The 22,126-nt window shown below is 44.0% G+C and overlaps 1 protein-coding gene across 5 annotated transcripts in view; it reads right to left on the minus strand.

Moving 5' to 3' along the window:
- The window catches only part of IQSEC3 (IQ motif and Sec7 domain ArfGEF 3), a 97,459-nt gene that overhangs the window by 37,171 nt on the left and 38,162 nt on the right, over positions 1-22,126 (minus strand). For 4 of the 5 annotated variants that reach the window (XM_063153912.1, XM_063153915.1, XM_063153913.1 and 1 more), the window contains exon 2: positions 19,210-19,290. Coding sequence is in view for 1 of the 5 variants with exons in the window: in XM_063153911.1 (XP_063009981.1) it covers positions 312-594; positions 19,210-19,290 (364 nt within the window). In the remaining 4 variants the exon portion in view is untranslated. Of the gene's footprint in view, positions 1-311; positions 595-19,209; positions 19,291-22,126 lie in introns of all 5 variants that reach the window. The other variant, XM_063153911.1, reaches the window with a different exon arrangement.

Here is a 22,126-nt window from a genome sequence, read left to right on the forward strand (position 1 = left end):
GGATGCTGCTGCTTTTGGCTGCCTGCAACCCACCTCTAAGCCTACACTCACAGCTGGGTTTCTAGGTCCATTTTGGACCACTGAATCCAGGCAACAAGAAGCAGATGCCAGCAGGTTTGGGTGAAAGAGTGACTCGGTCACAGGTGGGGAATCTATTTTCTCCATCAGGCTCACATGGAGGCTAGGCAGGGCAGAAGCCCCAGGTGAACAAAAGGCTAATGTATTTGCTGAAAGTCATTCCACCACAGTGCAAATGCAGTCCCACCCTCCCCATCCCCTTCTCCCACAGCCTGAGGAGGAAGCCTTGGTACCTGTTTATTCTTTAGGTCAAGGGAGAGCTCATAATCGGAGGCAGCCGCATGGGAACACGAGGCCGTCCCTTTGCTGCGCTGCACTCTCACTGGGGAGCCCGTGTGGTGGAGGCTCGCCTTCTGCACCAGAGGGGAACACCCCGCTGCCTGCTCTTCTTGGAGCTCCTCATGCTGTGCTCTTAGCGGCTCGGACCTGCCTTCCTGGCCACTCTGTCTGCCGGCCTCCTTCGGATCCTCCGTTTCACACCCGGCTTTCTTGCTTGTGGAACCGCTGGGATCGTCACTGTGAACAAAACGCAATGTTTTGCTTTTTTATTTGTTTATATTATACTGGATTTATGACCACGTTTGTTGCTGTTCGCTATACTCATTCCCTGAGCTGGTTTTTAAATGTCTAGGGAGCCTGGGCTGTCAGGGGTCTGCTCCAGTGATGGATCAGGATTGAAGGTTGATCCATCCAAAGCTCTGATGCCTCCCTCTCTAAGGGCAGGCTCCCCTGTATGAACCAATCCTGTGACTCCTCAAACTGCCTGGTTGCCTCTGTTCCAGGTGCTGCAGTTGGAGGAGGTGGAGAGCCAAAGGAGGGTGTCATGGCCTGTGGACACCTCTCCTCACCCCTGTGCAATTGCCACCTACTGCTCAGCACCTCTGCACATCTGAGTCCCATCTGGCATGGAGCCTGGATCCCAAGGAACCAGTTTCCCCTTGGAGTTCCTAAGGGCGTGTGGGAAATGAATGTTGCTGATTTTCCAGAGAAACTCTTGGAGAGCTGAGAATATAAAGGGGCTACAGAGCCAGCCAGCCCTGAGATCCTGACCCTTTAAAGAGTGTCTCCAATACAGCCATAGCAGACTGCAGAGCTTCCATGAAAGAAGCTGCCTCTTCCTCACCCACAAATTGCTGTGCCACTGAGATCTTGTGGAGAAAGTTCTCTTTTCTCCTGTCAGCCACAGCAGCAGGTATGTGAAACCAGGGCCTGACACAGTGCACCCTGAGAGATGGGACATATTGCTCCAGGCAGGATGGGATCAGCGTGTCTGATCCATTGAAGTGATGAGGAAGTCTGTACCCCTCTTGCCAAGTGTGTTCCAAAACCATCCAATTTCAAACAAGATTTTGTTGTTCTGGGGTTCTGTTTGAACCATGAGAGTGTTTGTTTGCTGTTACCTTAGCCTCCTTCTTGTGGCTACAGAGGAATAATTTATAATTTCCAAAAGTGTGCAAGCCTACATAGACTCTGGCTGCTACTGCACCAAGTCCATCAGACACAGTTCCAAGGGGTGAGCATTCAGCTGAGAACAATATCCAGTTTGGATATAATTACTACAGAACCAATGCATTTAATTTCACTGAAACCAAGGATGTGTATTGCCTCCCATACTTAAATGCTATTAAATGATTTAATTCACTTCTGAAATATATCTCTTTCTCTTGGATTTGCTCCACATAAAACCAGTTCTGCTATCAACTAGATAATAAATCATTTTATGATTGGTGTTGATGTCAGAGCAAAAAGAGGGAGATTAGATATGATTTTATGTAGTGCCCAAATTACTTAGAGGCATTTAAGTCTCATTTTCAAAAGTGCTGTATGCCCTTAAGAGTCCAAATCTTCCAGCTGTAAATAGACTTTGCCTCCTAAGCCTCTGAGCATTTTTGCACATTTACTAGTACTTTAAAAGGAAGTTTATTCTCTCCAATGGCAGCTTTTCTGTTCAATAGATTAACAATCAAATTTAGAAACATTCCCACAGCTTCTAAGAAGGTTCCAAATCTGATGAGCCAGACACTACCACAACTTCAGAATTAAGAAAGATGAAGGATTTAAATTTAGAAAGTTTCTTCTTTATACACATGCTTATAGTCACCAGTTAGACTTAAAAAATAAATTCACAGAAGAAATCAGTCTCTTACGTAAATGCTCATACATAAATGCTATATAACCAACTTTGTCAAAGAGTATTAAAATGACATCTTTGCATAATTATCAGTCAGGAAATACATTAAAATTAAGCATAAAACTGTTCTTTTAGGTTGAACACCTTATCAAAGTTTGCATTGTTCTATTCCTGATGCTACAATTTTTCCTACATCTAAAGATATTTTTAACTCTTTATTTTTAATTCTTTCTCTTCTATGTCTATCCACATAGCAGGAAATCTTACAAAAGGATTTTTCCCTTACATATCTCACTGTAACATTTTTATTGGCAGTCCAGTCTGATTTTAACCAGCAGAGCAGCAGTTTTTATCCTCAGCCTAAGGGAAAATCAGGTGACATAGATTTGATCACATTTTCATTGAAGTGCATGGCAAAAGCTGCCCGAGCATTTCAGTGGGATCTGGACTGTGCCCTATAAAGCACTTTCATCTCGATGCATGAGCTCTCATTCAGCAAGACACACACTCCAAATGGCTCAGCTGAGTCAAGGCCACAGCGCCCAGCGTGACCTTCTTTAGGGCAGGTCAGCCCTGAGGCAGTCAGATGGAGAGCTCGCCTTCCCCTGACTCCCCTTGGAGCCTCAATGGACTCTAAATGCCAGCAAATATTCCCTGACACCATGGTCCTCTGAGCACTGGCACATGTGCTTAGCTCTGTTTTCCTGAGGACTCCACTGGCTGGTCTGGGTAGAACACGGAGTGTGTGTAAGAGTTTGCAGCACTCGGTCCTGCTGCTCTGTAGGGAGGATATCACCTCTCGTGGGTGCATCTCTGCTTGGTCTTCTGTCACACACAGTGCAGAGCCTGAGTGAGTAACAGTCACAGGATATCCTGCATCCACTGGCAATATAAGAGTAAAATCAGCAGGCTTTGTAGAATCAGACTAACCTAGACTGGGAGGGAAGGCTGCAGGTGTCTCCTCCAACTCCCTGCTCAAAGAAGGGCCATTTTCAGAGGCAGATAAAGTTAATCTGGGCCTTTTCCAGGCAGCTCTTAAGTATTTCCAGACATCAAGGTTCCCCAGGCTCTCTCCCCAGTCCCTGATCCAGCAGCACTGTAAGAGTGCTGGTCTCCATCCTGCCACAGCTCTCCCCTTTATATGGCCATGGACACACATGGTCTGGACCCCAAAGACTGACTCCTTAACTTGACCTTGGACTTGCCACAACACCACGGACCTGCTGATGACTGGGCTCTGTCAGACCCTAGGTACCATCCCCACACCCAATTCTGACCCTGGCCAATGAGGAACAGGGTGTTGGACCAACCCAAACTGCTCAAGAAGCCTCCTTTAACCTCATTAGGCATTTAGGTTATTCTTCAAGACACAGGAGGGCCCTAAGATTGGAAGGAGTATTCAGCCACAGATGTGTGAGTAGCACCATCCCCCAGGGCATTACTGAGGTCCCTAGAGACTCTGTGCTGGGATAAGGACATCAGCTAAGCACACATACCCATTAACCTTGCCTTCCTCCTCCATGCATGCTCTGAGCCCAGCGGACACAGCATACAGAAGGGATTGTGCTTATGCATGGAATTTCCTCAGGGTCAAAATTCGGTCAAGTCAAACTCAGATTCCATTGGAGCACTCAAAGGCATTTTTCAGCTAGATGTTTTTATGCTAAATATAAAATTTTAACCCCATGATGGTTTGGCTGTGGTGCTATCCAGGACACGATAGCAAACACTCCTGCTGAAGTGGGAGTTTCTACATGTTCTGTTGTGGGGGGAAAGAAATCATAAAATGGCTGAACCATTGAACCATTTTTAAGTTCTTTTAGTGTGAAAAAAAATCTGTGAACAAACAAAAAAGCAGACTTATTTCACCTCTGAATTAACTGGGAAATTTCAGCTTCAGCAGTGAACTTCAGTGACTTTTAAGCAGTGGAAAAAAGGGGTAAAGTCTGGCTTTGATTAGCAGTCTGAATATTACCATTACAGCCCTATGGTTCCACTTGCCAAACCTGTATTTCTCCCAGCTTTACTCTCATGTTGAACCTGCTTCTGAGGAAGTGTTTTGGGAAGGACAATTCTTGGTTTTCTAGTAGCAATGACAGATGAAGCCACAAATAAGAAATAAAATACCTTGCTAAAAATCAAAACTGATGCTACAGCGAAATAAATAAAAACTTAACAAGTCTGACAAGTTTTCAAACTTAACAAGTTTTCCTCTGTCCTGAGTGACACAGTTTATTTGCATTGGTAGGATGCAGGCTTTTTTAACAAAAGATGGCTCAAGAGCTATTATGGAAACAGTAACAAAAAAACCAAGCAGTAAGAAAAGTAAGGAGGGGAAGGATAGAAAGTATATGAAAGATCTCTGGGGAAAAAAATGTTATTAAGCAAATTAGGGGGATTCACTTGCTTTCCCTTGACCAGTAAGCAATCAGATTCCCTGGCTGTGGGATGAAGGAGAATGGAGCTATTGCATGTTCTGTTTCTTGGATGAAAAAATTGCTCTAACAACCTGTAATAATTAAGAGTCCCATGCAGAGTCTAAGGTGTGAATCCCAAAGTCCCAGCCAAACTCCAACTAGGTCAATTAGTTTGAATTCCAGCATCACCCCTGCAGTTTCAGCTGTAGTAAGTGTTCTTTACTTGCTGTCCTCAAGTATTACATCCCACCATTATGCACAGCTTTTACAGTCATACAATCAGGTAGAGAAGGTTTGGAATTTCTTTAAATTCTGTTTGATTCAAAGTTGCAATATTAATGTTTGCAATCAGCTAAAAAGGAAAACTACAAATTCAGCTGTTCTCTCCTTCCTAGATGTTCCTACATGACTTTTATGACCCACAACGAGCCTAGTCACTGTTACAAACAGATTCCATCTGCTGTGGAAAACATCTCTCACATTTCAGGTATGTCCTGCTCATTTGCACAGTTCACTTGTATATGCCTGCTGCAGACAGCTTTGTTAACAGAAATGGTTACTACAGACAATCTGACTCAGGGCTTATATAAAGTACTATAAAGTACTATCCCCAGTCCAGCATTTCAAAACAGGGATATCAGGGTTATGAGTTGAATCCCAGTGCTTGTTTCAAGAAGGCAGGGTGGTGACAAAGCTCTCACTGAGACAATTCAGCTGGCACCCATAAATACTTTTATTTAGCACAAGTAAATCAGACTTCTGATACTTAGCTTTTATGTGCAGGTTTCTTGGGAAGGTTTTATATAAGGATTAGAGTAAGGGAAGGATGAAGGGAGAAGATGGAAGAGAAATGTTATAATAGTGAGAGTTTTTTATTACTTTCTTTTTTCACTCTCCCTGCTCTTATGGAAGCATAAAGACCAAATCAGTGACACTAAATTACCAAGCCAGAGAATCCATATACCCATTTCTAGCTGTATCAACTCCACATGTGTGCACAGAGCTGTTGTGTCACTGTCTGTCCTGGGAGAGATACAACTGCTTTGCACCTGCTAGAGCATCAGGATGTTGCACTTCCTTGCACTCTCCTCACCACCTCTTTGCTGCTGGAAATACATGTTTCCAGCTGGGAAAGGAGCTGTTTCCAGCTGGGAAAGGAGAAGTGCAATTCTAATTGGAACTGTGGAGATGAACCATGGTTATCTATTGGATCTTGACTGTCAGGCTTAGACATTCCCATACTTAATTACTTGAGAAACAACACACAGCCCCTTCCCCTCAAACATCTCAAGGCCATTTCAAGGCAGGCCTGCAGGCAGGAACACACCAGTTGGATGCTCCAGACATTCCATTGCACCACTGTCAAATACCAGAATCCATTCATGGTCTGAGAGGAATTTTCAGAGATCTCAGAAAAGTGTTTGCAGGGTGGCCGAGTGACTAAACAGGGCTCAAGGACCAGAAGAGACACTCTTCTCAAGGACAATAATGATAGTCCTGTAAGAAATTAAAACTGAGCTTTGTCACTGATCACTCCAGAGCTCCCATGTGGTCACCACACAAAACTTATCTCTTTGTGCTTTCTCTCCTTTTCCAAGAAGAACAAAATTTGCACATAAATAAGAGCAATGACAGAGTAACAACAAATAGCAGTGTTTCCACTGGATTTGGTGGGTGGTTTAAGAAACTGAAGAAGAGAATGTTCTTGTTGCCAGGTACAATGGTTATGCAAAAAGGTCTAGCTAATCATACAGAAGGAAGCTAGGGCTGTGAGGTGTTACAAAAGTACTGCAGAGGCTGATCTTAGCTCTTCTTTGTATCTCTGTGTCACTCCAGAACAAGACCATATTTCTGTTTCCCATATATAACTTACCAAATGCCTTCTTCATAGTATTCAAGGTCAGAGAGCAGGATTGTGACCTGTAACTGAGGCAAAGACTACCTGGACTAGTTGTGAAAGACCACAAATTTTCTGCATCCATTTCTCAGTGCTCCTTATGAGGTTTGGTTGGTTATAGTACATATACAGTTCTTAAATTCCTTGTAAGTCATTAATAGCCTGATTCATTGCCTCTCATGGCCTTAGACTTATATACACTTCAAAGCTTCAAAGATGTCAGAATAAAAAAAAACCTACAAAATACCATACAGAGAATTAGAAAGAGAGTTCACTAGCTGATGCCAGTAGAATGAAGTCCAGACCCCAAGTCTGTAAAAACCTCTTCCTCTGTCTTTCCTAAGCTTCCCTGCTCATGGAAAAAAAAAAAAAAAAAAAAAAAAAAACAAAACCAAACCCTAAAAAAACCCAACAACAAAAAACCAACTGCTGACTTAGCAGGGTCCAAAGTGCCTTTTCAGTTTATTTCACTTCAGTGTTCCCTGAGGATACTCATGACATGTGGTGAATGGGTTCATCAGAATTCAATGGGAAAAAAAATGGCTGAGACAGGCTTGGTAATATATTATGGGATCTTTTCAAGGTTCAGAGATTTCTGACATGCAGGGGGCCTGAGTGCAAAAGAATAGCTTCTGATTTGCTTAGAAGTTGAAGTTTTAGGGTGATTTGGAGGCAACGCTCTGTGGGAGCCTGCTGAAACTGATGGAAGGCAAAAGTCTCTCCTGCCAGAAAGGCAGGGAACTTGGAACTTATCTTGGCAAATCATCCCCTGCCAGCCAAGCTGCAGCTTTCTCAGACAGTCTCCCCCAACAAAGACAAATGCAGGAACAAGATTCTGATTTTGTCTACATTCATTTAACACCTTGCAAAGCAGCGGCATCAAGCCATCTTCTCACACTAGTTTTACCCAGGAGGAATTAATGGTAATTAGCCAAGCTCATTACCCATCCCAGAATATATTACTTATTTCATAAAAGGTCTGGCACACACACACCTGTAAAACAGATTTGACAGTATGGTACAGTGAATATATTGGAAATCACTTAAATTTAACATCCTTTAGCATGGACTGAACCAGGCAACATCTTTTCAGCACCACTTGAAGTTTTTTTGGTGAGATGTACATTAAGCAGAGAATGCAATAATACTAACAAGACCCTCCTGTCCTACAAGGACCAACATGCTAAAGCCAGTGCCTTCATTTCAGATTTAGTCTTTAAACTTGATGCCCATGTGCTGTGTAATTCCCACAGTGTTGTGTTGTTGTGCCTTTTGCTACAGAGCAGCACTACAGGAACTGAATGTTTCTGAAGTACCACCCCATGCCATCCTGGTGCAAAGATGATTGTCCAGGGGTCAGATGGGCTGGCCACCAGTCTGAGGGCCTGGGTCTGCATGACAAATTTAATCTACCAGAGGAGTAATGCTTTTCCAAGAGGACAGACAGGCTCCTCCAGAGGGTGGCTTGGAATAGCTAAGGCAGCTCTCACTCTGTGAGAAGTGGTGTTGATAGTGCAAGGCTGGCTCTTCTGGGTGCTGTGGGTGGCTGTCAGAGTTTTTTTCTTGTAGTTCTTACATATGTCCTTCTGAGGATGACATCTCAGAATGGCCCTTGGGCCACCTCTCTGGCACTCCCCTCTTTCCTCTTCCCATCCATGTTTCACCAGCTGCAAGCACAAGGCTCAGCTTAGGAAGTGGAGCCCCTTTCTGAGCTGCCTGTGACACCTTGGGCCTTGGCACCCCGGGCTGGCTGCTGTGCTGTCTCTGCAGCTTAGACACAAGTCCCACAGCCTGGCACTGCAGACAAGGTTACTTGTGACTGCTTTGAACAGGGCTCTTGTGCTTCACTGAGGTGTGAAGAGCACCAAGTGGACACTGAAGGCACAGGAGGTCCTCCTCTGCAGGGTTTAATTACTTTTATTTTAACCCCAGACCTCTCTTGCGTCTGCAATGTTTGGTAAACACGACCTTTTAGAGAAAGAAAGAACAGATGGCACCCTGCATTAGTGTTACTGCCCGCTCAGCACCCCGGGAAAGAGAAACTTGGCTTCTCAGCAGCAGTCTTTCTGCCACTTTGAGTCAGATCTCTTGGCTTCTCATCCCTGAGGCAGGTTTGAACATCACCAAATTCGCTGACAAAAGCCTGCCGGTGCAATCATGCAGAAGATAGAATTTCACTGCTAAAATGAGATGAATTCAGGGCTGGGAGGCAGCAGAGCCTCTACAAGGCAAGGAAAGCTTGCATATCCCTCAGCCCATTGCTCTCCCAGTCCAGCAATGAGCTGGGTGATGGACATGGCTCTTGGCATTTATAGACCTGGGCAAGGGCTTCTGTAGTCTTCTTTTTCTACTAGCTGTGGTGGACTCTAGGTTGGACTGCACCTCTGGGCTCCTTCCTAAGGGATCAGGGTAATTGATTTGTCAAGGCAGAGAGGAGCCACTTCACAGTTAGGTCTTGGTGTAACTCAGATAAATTTTGTTTCTATTCTCAAGTATCTCAGCTATTTCATCTCTTGTGAGTGCTGCAGGCCAGTAGAAGGTCACTGCTTGTGTCTAACCAAACAGAAAGAAGCCTTCTTCTCCTCAACATAAAGAGGAACACAGCCATAAGTCACCATCCCCCTCAATACAGACAATGCAAACAGCATTCACCAGCTTTATCCAGATTTTAGCTTTGCCACTGTGCTCAGATCTAGAGGCTTGCATTGCCCTTTGGCTGCAGACCAAGATAGAAACAGCATGGTTAGCATTCCCTCCTCCTTTCCCCAGTGCAGTGACCACCCCCACAGCCTTATGCAGTAGGCACAAAGCTCTACTTTTCCAGTTTTTAACCTATTTTTTCTCTGCTGCTTCCTTACACTCTGATCCACTTCATGTCACATTTCTTCCCTGAGGCCCCATTTCTTTTTCTGTCTTTTTAAAATTCCCATTTGGAAAACAGGATGACTTAGCAACTTACACATTTGGCCACACAAGCTCATGTTTCCCTATGGCACCTCAACTCTTCTTACCTATGAGGAGTGGAAATTTTTCCTACCCCTATTCTCTGTACTCAGACATGGAATTTTTGGGGCAAGATCATAAAAAACCCATCAAGTTTTCCTAGACTCAACCAATCCTATTGTGTTGTTGAGCAGTATCCTGGCTGGTGCTATAAATGCCTTTATTCCAGTGGATATATTGGATCTAGCCCAATATGTTCTATTTTAGGACATTCTGTATAATCCTTATCAGATCCAGTTGTGCTTAACAGCACAGCAATATTTTTACACCACCCTTCTGCACCATTCTGGTTTGTGCATCTCCACTTACCCAAATCAGTGCATTCTGGGAAATGACAAGAATTGGCTATATTTTGGTTATGTTTTGGTTATATATTGGTTATATTTTGGCAATGATCTCTGGAGGCACGTGGAAAAAAGCACTAGCAATGTACACATAGGGTTGCCTATCTCCATCTTCCCTCTTTCTGCAAAAGAGGGAATGAGAGAGATTGCAGTCAACCCAGACACAGAGACAACAATAGCAGCATCATAACCTGCTTACAGGGAAGCAGCACCATACCAGTGTGGGACACAACAAAGGTGACACACAGCTCTAATCACCAGGAAATTCATTTCCAGGGGGATGATGCTACAATCTAAAGGTGTGTGTCTAGAGAATTGATGTGCCAAGCAGAAGTTGTTAAAAGTTAGTGGAACACACTTCCAAGTGATGTGGCCAGAATTAGGTTTCACAGTCTCACAAGAAAAATCTCACTGAACTCAGATCTTGTTTATGACACTTTTATTTAGGATGATATTTTCTCACAGAAAATGGAGTAGGCTTCAGCTGTTCTGAAGTTTTTGATCAGGTGAGATGGCAGTCCAAAATACCTCCCAACTTGTTTACAAGCACTCCCTCAGCTATCTACTTCTGCTTGCAGAACTACTCAAAGTGGCCTGAGCAGCTGTACAGTGTGCTCCTCTTCAGCATTTCAGACTCTTCAATTCTTCCTGAAGTGTAGGGGAATACAATATAAGAAAATAAAGGTAGTACAGAAAGTAATCTTACCCCATCAAGGAGTTGCAGCTGAGCCAATTATTAGAGATTGGGAGTGGGCCTGACTCTAACAGGCTGCAGCTATAGCCAATAAGAAGAGTGTTATAAAAGAGTGGATTGGTGGGAACTGGAGTCAGTTGGTTGCTGTGAGGACAAGGAAGAGTCAGTGCCTAGAGGAGATGCCTACAAGAAATATCAAGGAGGTATGAAATTATAGCAATGTAGAACCTTTACAATGTATTGATAATAGAATCTTTGTAATATAATAACAACACTGAAGCATGTTAAAATCTTCCAGGGCCACATGCAGGAGAAGGAACTCTAGTGCACAGAGGTGTTTTTCCAAAGGGAGAGTTAAGTGTATCCAAGCACAGAGCCTGTTCCATAGGGGTGACCAGAATATGAACCTTCATAGGACTGAGTTAGTATTGCAGAGCACCAAAAAGACAAAGGCCTTTGGATTGGCATCACACTATAAGCAAATGTGTAATGAAAGGCCACAGTCTCATGGTGTCACAGCCAAAGAATGCTGGCATGAACAGGATTATTCCAAGCGAGGACCCTGCTCATTTATCTTTTGCTCATATTTTCTTGTTCCCTGCAGTTCCTTCTTTCATTTACACTATTTTTTATCTTCCTGCTTTTCCTGCTCCTTCTCTCTTGTTATTCTTCTTCTCTCTATAGTATGTTTGCCATCCATTTTTCTTACAGTAGCACTATTACATTTTTTGGGATGAGTCTCTCTCCCTCTTTTTATCCTCAACTTTCTTTTCCATCTCTTTGGCCTATGTGTCTCTGTCTTGAAAGCCATTAACAAGCATGTGGACAGAGGGTCCACAGAAAACACCTGTCAAGTTCAACAGAGCACACCTTGGTGTACAAAGGTCTGGGGTGGGTGCATCTTGACTGATGCAGATCAGGTCAGATGATATTAGCAGCAGATTAGGATGAATGGTGTGAGCTCCACCATCGTCCATCTGCCGTTATTTTACAAAGCATCTGTGCCCATTTTCTAGTGTTAGATACAGGGCGATTTCCAAGGCTGGCACAGCTTCTTCCCATGCATGTCTGTAGCAGTATCACACAGAAAACACAGGACAGAGCAAGTGTTTATATTGCACTCCCCTGGTACCAAAAAGTTGCCGTGGTACGGACAAGAAATTCTTTGCAGTATAGGAGAGAGAATGTGTAGATTATCTGCAAGCCAGAGTGAATTGCTCAGTATTAATGCCACTACCTGATCTCAACAGCTGAGGAATGTGGCTCCCACAGATGTAAAATTGGCTATAATTGAACCCCTTGCACACATATCACCATGGCCCAAAACCAGCAAGTTCTGGCACATGTGGGAGAGAAGCACTTGAATCCAGGTCTAAATTCTTCAAGGGCAGGACCCACATAAGCAACAGGAGAAAATAAAGAGCTGGAAGAACATGTGGCCAGGCAATGGCTGGATACAGCTTCAGGCTCTCAGAAAATGCATCTGATGGGCATCTTTGCAGTTTCAAAATAGGATACTTCAAGAGTGTTTTCTTCAGCCTCTCTCCCCTAGCATCTTCCACCTTCCTAAAGAAAGGTGTTGATAGCAGCAAGCAAAGCAACCAATGTGACAGGGAGACTCCAGATTCCACCAGAAGTATTTTTTTTCCTGTTGAAGAGCCAATCTATTCCTCACTTTACTTCTCCACACTTGCCTGAAAATAGCTGCACCAGCTATTGGAGAGGAGTAGGGAAATACTTGTGTGGGAGAGAGTGCCAAAATGTCCTGGTGGAGCTGCTTTACAGGACTGGGACAATGCATCTGAAATTGGCCTCCTGTTTCTTTGGATGCTTCCAGAAAGAGCCATTCCTCCCAGGTCATAGTACCAGAAGATTTCCCAACTATACCTCCCTGCAAGAGATTCCCAAGGTTGTTGGTAACTATGATGTTAAGGATGTTTTCTAAAATATTTTTTGCATATAATTCTAAGTTTTTCCGTATTTGCCCTAAATCTACATTCACTAAACATCTTTGTGATTCTAAAAATCTTAGGCTCCTGAAAAGCAACTGAAGCTGCTAGTCCTCACTGTACAAAACACCCATAAAAAGTGAGGAGTCTGCTCACTCCCAAGCTTTTTCTGAGTTCAAATCTGGGTCTAGACATCACTCTTGGCTCACATCTTTGTGTCAGACTGAAATCAAAACTCTGAAAGCTGTGAGCTGGGGGAATATTTATGTGAACTTTGTTGACCCACGTCTGCCTGTTTGCAGCTTCCTGCAATCTCCAATGGTGCTATCTGGAACAGGGTTATTAAGTCTACGGGGATGGAAGAATAAGTGATGAGCTGTTAAGAAGCAATAAAAAAAAATCTTCTCTTTGTGCCCATGACCTCAATAAGAAAAAGAAATAAGAAGCACAAACTGGATGTGCTAGCAAAGCAAAAATGTTGCTCCAACTTGTGTGTGTTTTCAAAAGCAATGCTCTGGAAGACTTTAGGGGAGTGGAAGAAGCCAGACTATGAGCTTTGTGTATGGTCATTTGTCCTTAGAGTACACAAGACCAGGAATGTAGAGGCTTGCTTTGCACTGGCATGTCCGCATCCTGTTCAGATTGACCTGGAGTCTTGCTCATTAAGAATCAGAGAAGAATTCAGCCTCCATGGTGCACTAATTCTAGGAATATGCACTTGACACTGCCAGCTGGGGGTCAATTAGGCAGAGTTGTTAGGCTTCTTTAAGTGGAAGATTATAGATCTGATCTGATACAGACTAAAATCATCATCATGCTTCACACCTGAGCCAAAGCCACGGAACAGCTCTGAGCTGAGATGAAGCACTGACCTCCAGGTTCTATATACAATATCCTGCCAGCAATCCTAAATCAGAAATTATAGTTTCCCATTTCATGAATTGGATTTGCATTTGTCCTGTCAGGCAAGGTCAGTGTTTCACAAGTTCAGATAAAATGTTGAGTAGTTCAGTTGTTTAACTGCAATGCTTGAAGAGGCACCGTCCACCTGTTTATCAAGGTACTTCAGTAATGTCCAGAGAAAGCATCTGCTTGGTGAGTGGTTCAGTTCTCAACAGCTTCATGGGCCTCAGCCTTAAGGGACATAGCAATCACAACCCAAACAAGGTCTTGGGATTTCTTAGGAGGATCTAACTGTTAGAGAACCTAAAGTGACCCAAGGGCAAAGGGAGAGCTGTAGCAGAAGGAAGATGCTCCTGGGCTACGGCAGTGAGGAGTCAAAGAGGGGTGTGATGCTGTGACTGTGCAGTGGATAAAATTCATGGCCCTTTGTGCCAGCATCTTCCAACATGACTTCACAGGACAAAGAACAAGTGCATGTTCAATGGAAACAGAGAGTTCAGGTAAAGAGACATGAAGAGTCAGAGACAGAGTTGTCCAGAAGTAAATGAAATCAGATTTTTGGCTTTAAGCATATGCTGCTGAGGGTGCAGCACACTCATGCAGCTCAGAGAGCTATCAAGAAAGATGTTTGAAGGTTTGGTTTGGACAAACTGTCCAAAATCTGCCCATCCACTTATCAGCCTCCCACATATAAAAATGGAGCAACAGCACCAAGGGCTTCCTCCAGCAAGAATGGTGGAATTCACATTTCCATTTCAGAACTTTGGCAAGTGACAATTGGGGCAAGAAGGAATTTCTCCAGAAATGCAAGGAAAGATGGCTTGGAGAAGTAGCCAATGGTTCACATGTCTCTTACCACTAACTGGTGCCAGGAAGCAGCCAATGGTGACAAATCCAGCAGGCAATTCAGAAATAAGTCCACAGGGGTTCAAAGTTTAAACTATATTAAATTATTATTTCATTGGTCCATGATCATGAAGTAAACATTTTGTAAATTAGTGGCACTAATCATGCTTTAACCCTGATCTAAGCAGCATCTCCCTATTGGAAAATATGAGCAGAGCCAGCTTTTCCAAAGATGTTTCAGATCCTAGCCCTTCTTCCAAGTACACATCCAAGCCCTTCCAGAAGATTGCTCTCTCTTCCTGAGAGAACGTCTCCTTTGCCTTAAAAGCAGGTCAGGTCTCATCTGCAATTCTTCCACAATGCTTCAGCACTCTAGTGCTATTCCCAAGTCCATTGCCAAAGCAGACCTGCTCCTGATGCTTAAAGTTTTCTGTAGAACTTTTCCCATCACAGGAGGAGAGGTGGTTTTCTGCTGATTTCCTATTCAGCACCACAGAGGCAGGCTCCGAAAAGCCTATGAAAGGCAACTGAATGAATATACTGTTCCCTCCAATTGTGACTCCATAATTTCCTCTCATTACTCTAATAGAAACAAATCTTTCTAATCTCAGCCCTATTACCTCACACAAAGGAAAATGGTCTGTAATCCCGTTAGAACTGGGCTGCTGCTGGACACATTTTAAGGTCATTGTTCTGGGATGCCAGCCTTCACTCTATGTGACTGGGAGAAGTGGGAAATGCAATTACCAGGCTATTCAAGTCCCTAGAATGAAACCCTGCCATTAATAGGCAAAAGCCAGTGAGAAAAAGAGCCGTTGCTTTATGAAATTACAGGGTTTGGCTAAATTAGAGTCTAATCAGCACCTCAGTAAAGGAACAGGGTTAGGTCCTACTGCCATCCCTGGAGTTTCTTCATGTCACTCAACCAGATATTTGGCATCCCCTATGGAAACCCAACCTGCAAGATGGCTTATGGTCATGAAGCTGGTGGTGTACAAGTCCAGTGGAGACAATGGTGAAGGATTTATCCTGTCCTTTGGTATGGGAAAGCCCTTAGAGTTCAGGAACAGATATCTGCCTGCTGCTGCTGCCATCACCTCATCCAGTACTTTGGCTTTGAGCTTTTTGGCAGAATCTGGGATCAAATCTGTCTCTTAATATTCATGGCCTACAGCACCAGTTTTGCTAATTGCTGGTGCAACCCAACTAAGCAGCTACGTGGGAAATTTGCATTGCTAAACTCGTGGAGATGCAACTTCCCCATAAGGAATCCACACTTGGGAGGAGAGAAGGGGGCTAGCTCTGCTTGTGGCAGTCAGTGAAGCAAAGCAGAACAAGATGAGTGGGAATAATCTGAACCACCTCATTGAGCTGGCTTCTGTTGAGTGGTTAGACGCTGACATGTTCCTAATCACTCCCATCCATGTGAAGCCAAGGCAGTTTTATCTGGCAGCGAAGAAAGAGCGAGAAACCTTGCAGAAATGTTAGAGAAGACCACACAAGAACAACAATGACCATCACAAACCACAAGCAGAGACAAACTTTTGTCCCAGATTGTTCCTGGCATTCAACCTCCAACCATTACTCTCTGTGAAAGGATAGAATGTAAGAAAATATAGTGCAGAAGGTAATCTCACCTCTGAGGAGTTGCAGCTGTGCTAACTACCAAAGATTAGGAACAGGCCTGCTCTTAACAGGCCACAGCTGTGTCCAATGAGGATGAGTGCTATAAAAGAGTGGGTGAGTTGGAGTTTGTTGCTTGTGCAGTGAAGAGAGCTGCAGTTGTTGGCTGTGCAGAAGAAGGAGTCAGTGCCATGAGGAGGTGCCCATGAGAAATCACCGAGAAGGTATGGAACTTTTGAAATAAGATGACAACAATTCTTTGCATTTACTTCTCCTCCTGTCCCTCTCTTGAGCTGTATGGCCGCTCCAGCTGGTCTCTCCTGCAGTCATGCAGCCACTTATCTCACTGTTTTGATGTCCCTCTTTCTCTGCTGTGTTTTTCCTCAGTCTCCCAAAGGACTCCTGTCCCACAAGATGAGTCTGAGCTTCTGCTGAAAATAGAATTCTTGCAGGTCCCAGACAGAAGGGATGTGGGCTGAGGTACTGCTCCTGCTAGAGGAGGAGGCAGCTGATCACCACTGGAATCTCCAAGTCCCTTGAAGAGCTGAGAGTCACTTCCCTGTTTATGCTCTTTATTAGTCCCTATTCTCTTTAATCGGCTTAGACTGATGAGCCAAGGCAGCAGTAGAGATCAGCCAGGCTGTTTAATTAAAGGATTGCAGCTCAGTCTTGCAGTTTGGGGGTTTGTGTAAATGAGCTGCAAGTACATTATTTAATCTGCTGTGCTGAGAGGAGTTGGGGCATTAATGAAGCAAACTCTAATTAAAACTAGATGGCTGATGGTTATTAGTGGCATCAGTTCTGACAGGATTTATCTCATTTAGGGAAATCATCAGAAGGGGAAAAGAGAGAATAAACCCAAGCTGGTTTATCAGAATTCACAGCAGCACCACTTGTGACTAGCTGTCCGTTCAGTGGGACACAGAAGAGCTGCACAGGGAGCCCCTACGTACCAGGCTGTCCCACCAGGAGCCCTGATGAGCTTATTTAGGGATATGCTTGGCTTACCCAGGAAGTGATTCCGTATTCAGGCTGTCTGACCCACATATTTCAGCCTTGACTGACTTTTGTTCTGCCTTGGTTTAATGGGGAACCTGTTCATGATTTGAGCAGGGTGACAGACTCTGTAAATGCTAGGATGTGCTTCTCCTAGAAGCCTAGTGAGCCATTCCAGAACACCATATGGATATCAGCTCCATGCTGACTCTGTGTTTTTCCCTCTCAGACATTCTTTTGCCTTCCTCACTGCATTGTTATGTGTAACTTTGGACATGAAGGAGGCCCATGGCTGACTGTAAGACCTGGCAGAGACTAGGAGATGTTTTATGGCTAGCATAAAGCTAAATAGTGAGTTTAATAACTCTCTGCCTGTTTCTCACCTTCAAATAGCCATGGTGGCTTCAACCATCTTTATCTCTGCATAGAGTATTGTGTCACACAGAGACAGATTCAGGACTGCTGTTGGGATCTGGAGGCATTAGAAATGGCAAGGACACAAGAAAGACTGACTGGGGGGAAAAGGAAGGAATGCATGAGGCCTGCAGTGTAGGGCAAGCTACAAAAGGCATCAAATGGACAAGCATAGATCAGTAGGAGAAGATGCAACCTGCTATACAGGTCATTGTCATTGATCCCCAATTCAGGATTTCCTGGCTCAGACTCATCTTCAGATGCAACTTGCCAAAGTTGTTTAAATTACTGAAACAGGTGATCGCTCCTTCTTCAATTTACCTGTCCAATCCCAGCAGAAGGAGGGCAGGCAAACTCAGGCTCAAGGGATAGGTAGGGCCTTTGGGAGTCAGCAGGACAAAAGGAAAGCCTGACAAAGAACATGACAAAAATGATCCTAGAGCTTTAGACTGTGTAACTGACAGCCTTGTAGAATAAGAACATTCTAGAAACTAAGGGATCTGATCAGAAATAAGATGGAGGGTGAGGCTGGGACAAGAATGGGCAGGGTCAAGGATGAGGGTATAAAGATAGACCACTATGGCAAAACTGATCCTTAGTTCTAGACAAACTAGAGCACTTAAACAAAACCCTCTCACTCTGGAAATGTAAGGGAGAGGTGGCTTTCCCTACCACAGAAATCTCCATGGTCTCCTCCTCTGCTGTCTCCTTTTCCTTGCCAGCATCTCCCCATGACAGGGCTGCTGTGGTAACTTCCCCAGAGCCTGAGAGCCCCCAGCACAGAGTGATCATGGGTGTTAACCCTTCCATCTTCACACACAAATGGGCAAGAGAGCTCCTTCTTTACCCTGTCTCCAAGTGTGGCCAAACCCTACCTATGAGCATACACACCCACCCATCCCTGCTCTCTTCACAGATGTCCAGCACTCACACTTTTGCTTGGAAGGAAACCAGAAACCACAGTCTGCTCCAGTGAGTAGAACAAGACAAATGCGATTATAAAAATGCAGTAGCCTCACTGCAATTCAGCTACCCAGTTCTGTTCAGAGTAACTCAGGACCTTTACACAGGTGCCAAAGGTCAGAGGTAAAAGTCTAGCAGTGTAATGAGAGACATCTTTAAAGAGAAACCTCTTTGCTGTTGTCAGAAGGGTGATGAGGCCTGGGAAAACAGAGGAGGTGTGTAAGAGGTAAGGGTGGGAAGTCATGAGAGGGGAAGGAGATGGCAAGAACAGAGGGACAAGGCCAAGTGTGGAACCTAAATGCAGCTTATGCATCTCAAGTACCTCTGAAGCTCTTTGGACCCCTTGGTCTTGGCACTGACATCTTTCCCTGATGAGGAAGAGCTGAGAACTGCTGGTGTCCCCCCACCTGGCTACACTGGATACAAGCTGGTGCAAGTTGATAGTACCTGTCTATAGCTGTTCTTTGTGGCAAGCTCACACAAGTAAAAATGCTCTCCCTGCCCCATCTCAGGGTGTGTGACAGAACCCTGAGTTTTTTGGGTGACTTTTGTTGTACTTTAAATGTTATAATGTGTGTGTCCAGGAATCTCATAGCATGAGATAAATAATTTGTAGGAGAAGAGAGAAGCATGTGTGTGTCAGTGTAACATACAGTAAGAAGAGGTAGAAGCATGAATGTGGGTCAACAGAAGTGCATTTTTTGAAGAGAGGCTGAAAAAACATTTTGTGTGAGTGGGGATTGAGGGGGTTTGCAGGCAATTACACCACAGTACAAACAACAATCTCTGGGAGGGAAAAGAGAGGGACAGCAATGCTGGGAACATGGGATGGAGGGGAGGATGGAGGAGGGTTGGCATATTCAATAGGTGAGTTTTTTCTGGGTAGGAAGATCAGTGATGGATGATAAAGAGGTAGAAAAAATAAAGGTCTTGCTGACAACAATTTCCCACCTTGGTGAGGAGTCTGGAGATGAAGGCTTCTGCTCTGTGTCAGCTGCTGGGCAACAGAACTGGTGTAAAACAGTTTCATTCCTGTAAGAGAAAACAAACCACAGTGGGTCAGTGCTCCCTTCACTCAGCAGAAAGCTCAAGGGACAATGCTGTTTTTAGAGCTGTTCCAAGGGGACAGTGACTCCCAGTGATGCTGAAAGAGTAGTCTAGTTATTATTACATGAACATTTTTACTCCAAGGTGGAGGGGAGCAGAGAGAAGGGGGCTGACAGTTCTATTCCCTTACCTTACCTGTTCTGCTTCTGATATCACCCTGTGGAGAATGGGTCAAAAGTGCACAAACCAAAAGTTTTCCTTCTCACAGTATTTGTTTCACAATCCCATACCTCTAATGAAAAACAGTTTTGTCTGTCTACAATTCTATTTCTTTTGGGACAGAAGTATGTCCTTAAATGTGTTTTCTTGTATATGTTTCCTATTGCAAAGTAGTTGATTTTTTTTTTTTTTAAATTACCTCAGCAGACATTTCTTGTAAAGCCTCCCTAGAGCACAGAAATGGCCTTAGCACATCAGTACTGGGGATCATCAGGAACAGCAGTTGAGAACTGACAGGATGACCACAAGTAGGAGAACTGAGACCATGACAAGAGAAAGAGACCACAGAAGAGAAAAGCAATAAAAGTAATCAACTTTAGCAAAACAGGAAAACAAAACACAAAAAATGTGTTTATTATATAAGAAAGACAAAAGATTTCATCCAAAGTTAGAAATCCTAGTGTTACAGAAATTTCAAACACTGGGCTCTTACTTTGATTAGATCAGTTTATTGCAAGAAATCAGTTATGGTGCTTAGTTCCTCAAAAGAGGGACCCCAAAAAAAGAAATCCCTGGACAATTATACCCTAATGATCTAAGCTTCCCATACCTCACGTGACAGATCAACAGCATTATTGGGGTCTGGGGTCTCCTTGCTCTTCATTGATTTGGTGTTTTGTTACCAATGGTTGCCACTTTTTATTCTCCATATCTGTCACTGGCCAGGGGCTCTGTACAAATCATGAATGGGACAGGACTGCTAGGAACAAGTCTTGAGCTGTTTTATTTTCCAGCATCAGTCTCATTACATGGTTATGACAATGGGAAGATGCCAGCAGCTCACATCCCAGGCAGCAGACCAAGAACTTAATGTTACAACTCACTTTAAAAGTTTTTTGACCAATCACACAAAGCAAAAGCACATTGACAGTAGTTTCATCCAATTGCTATAAAAGCTTCTCTTTCTCTTTTGTGATCCCCAGGCATACACCACAGGGACTGGGTTCCACCTTGGAGACTACTCCTGTTCATTTTCCTCTTTCTTGCCATCTCTTGATCCTGCTCATATCTGACATTTTTCTAATCCAAGCCCTCACTTTTGCATCATAGCACCCAGACAGGAGCAGGGAGAGGGTCAACCTGTGGAAAAAGGTGACCCATTCCCACCTTAAGAGGTTGTGTGTTAATTGTTACTAGGACAAAGCAGCTCTCATCTGGGTGGAAAAGGCAAGTCTCCTCGAGCCTCACTGCCACTTCTAAGCCTCAAGGAAGTGCTCCAGGAAAGCAACTGTGTTCCTAATGCTGTGAAGTCTTCAGGTAAGATGTTATTTTTGTTGCTGTGATTCAAGAGGCCCTGCCAGGGTTGTAGTGTCTGATGGCTACCTGGATTTTATCACCCTGTGGTGTTGTCAGCTTTTGCAAGTTTGATGTTTGAAGTGAGCCTTGAGATGTTTAGTGTCTGTCATAAGTCAAGGTAATACTTTTGATGGTGGTTTGTTGTTTTGTTTTTTTTTTTTTTCTTTTCCTTTCTATGCTGTCTTTTTGTAGTGTTTTAAAACAAGTCTTACTTCATAAGCCAGAAAGGCTACATAACTTGAACATGTGGCCTCTGAGGAGATGAAACCTAGAAAGCATGAGTCTTGTTTTTGCCTTTGAAAAATAGGGAGAGAGGCAATGTAACTTCACTCACTACTTTGGAGTGTGGATCTGTAATTTTGTTTCTTTTTAAGTACTTCTGGTAGGCGGCAATGGTCAACCAATTAAGAGGGTGGGTTCAGCAGAGGATGTACTGAAAAATGTTGCCCACCTCTTTCTGTAAATTCTCTGCTTTGCCTTCCTCAAACCGCTGCAAAGACTGAAATTCAGCACACTGTTGTAGGCTGATCAGGCAGGTGATTGTGGAGATAATTCCTCCCCATCAGCCAGGATACTGTTGAACTGTTCGTTTCTAATTTATTGCTTTAAAAATAAACAAATTATTATCTCTTGGGTTGTATACTGATGAAAGCTTGGAAGAGAAAATCAGAGAGAAGAAAAGGTGTTCTGGGTGGGTTGGGTGGCACAAAAGAGGAAGGGGCTCAGAGAGAGGAGGAGGAGGAGGCATGCTGGGGTAATTGCTGCCAGCACTGAGGCCAGTGTGGAGGAGCAGCAGAGGATAACGGTGAGCACAGATGCAAAGGCAGGACTGAGAACAGCCTGAGCCTGTCAGTGCCTTGCTCCATCTAGCTGGGATGCAAGCTCCGGAGGCAAGGATTTGACAGTCCAGACCTATCTTAAATGCAGAGATAGCTTGGCCAAGAAGTTACCCATGCTGTCAATTGGAACATTAGCCCTCTCTCCTCTGAGAGAAAACAGCTGACTGAATTTTATTTGGTTGTCTTTAACATTGCTCCTGACAAGAGGTGTCATGCAGCCAGCTGCCTGCAGCCTCGATAGGGGTATCTGTGAATGAACTGTCCAGCCACAGCAATTCCTGCTCTGTGATGAACTTCAGAGAGGCTTCTGCCAAACCTCCTGGCTAACACAAGCTGTTTAGCGAGCTCAGGAGTTAGCTCTACCTTTCTGGCCTCTCAGAAAGACTGTGCAGAAAAGGGGCTCCATG

This window comes from Melospiza melodia, chromosome 4 (genome assembly GCF_035770615.1).
Source record: "Melospiza melodia melodia isolate bMelMel2 chromosome 4, bMelMel2.pri, whole genome shotgun sequence".
Taxonomy (NCBI): Eukaryota; Metazoa; Chordata; class Aves; order Passeriformes; family Passerellidae; genus Melospiza; species Melospiza melodia.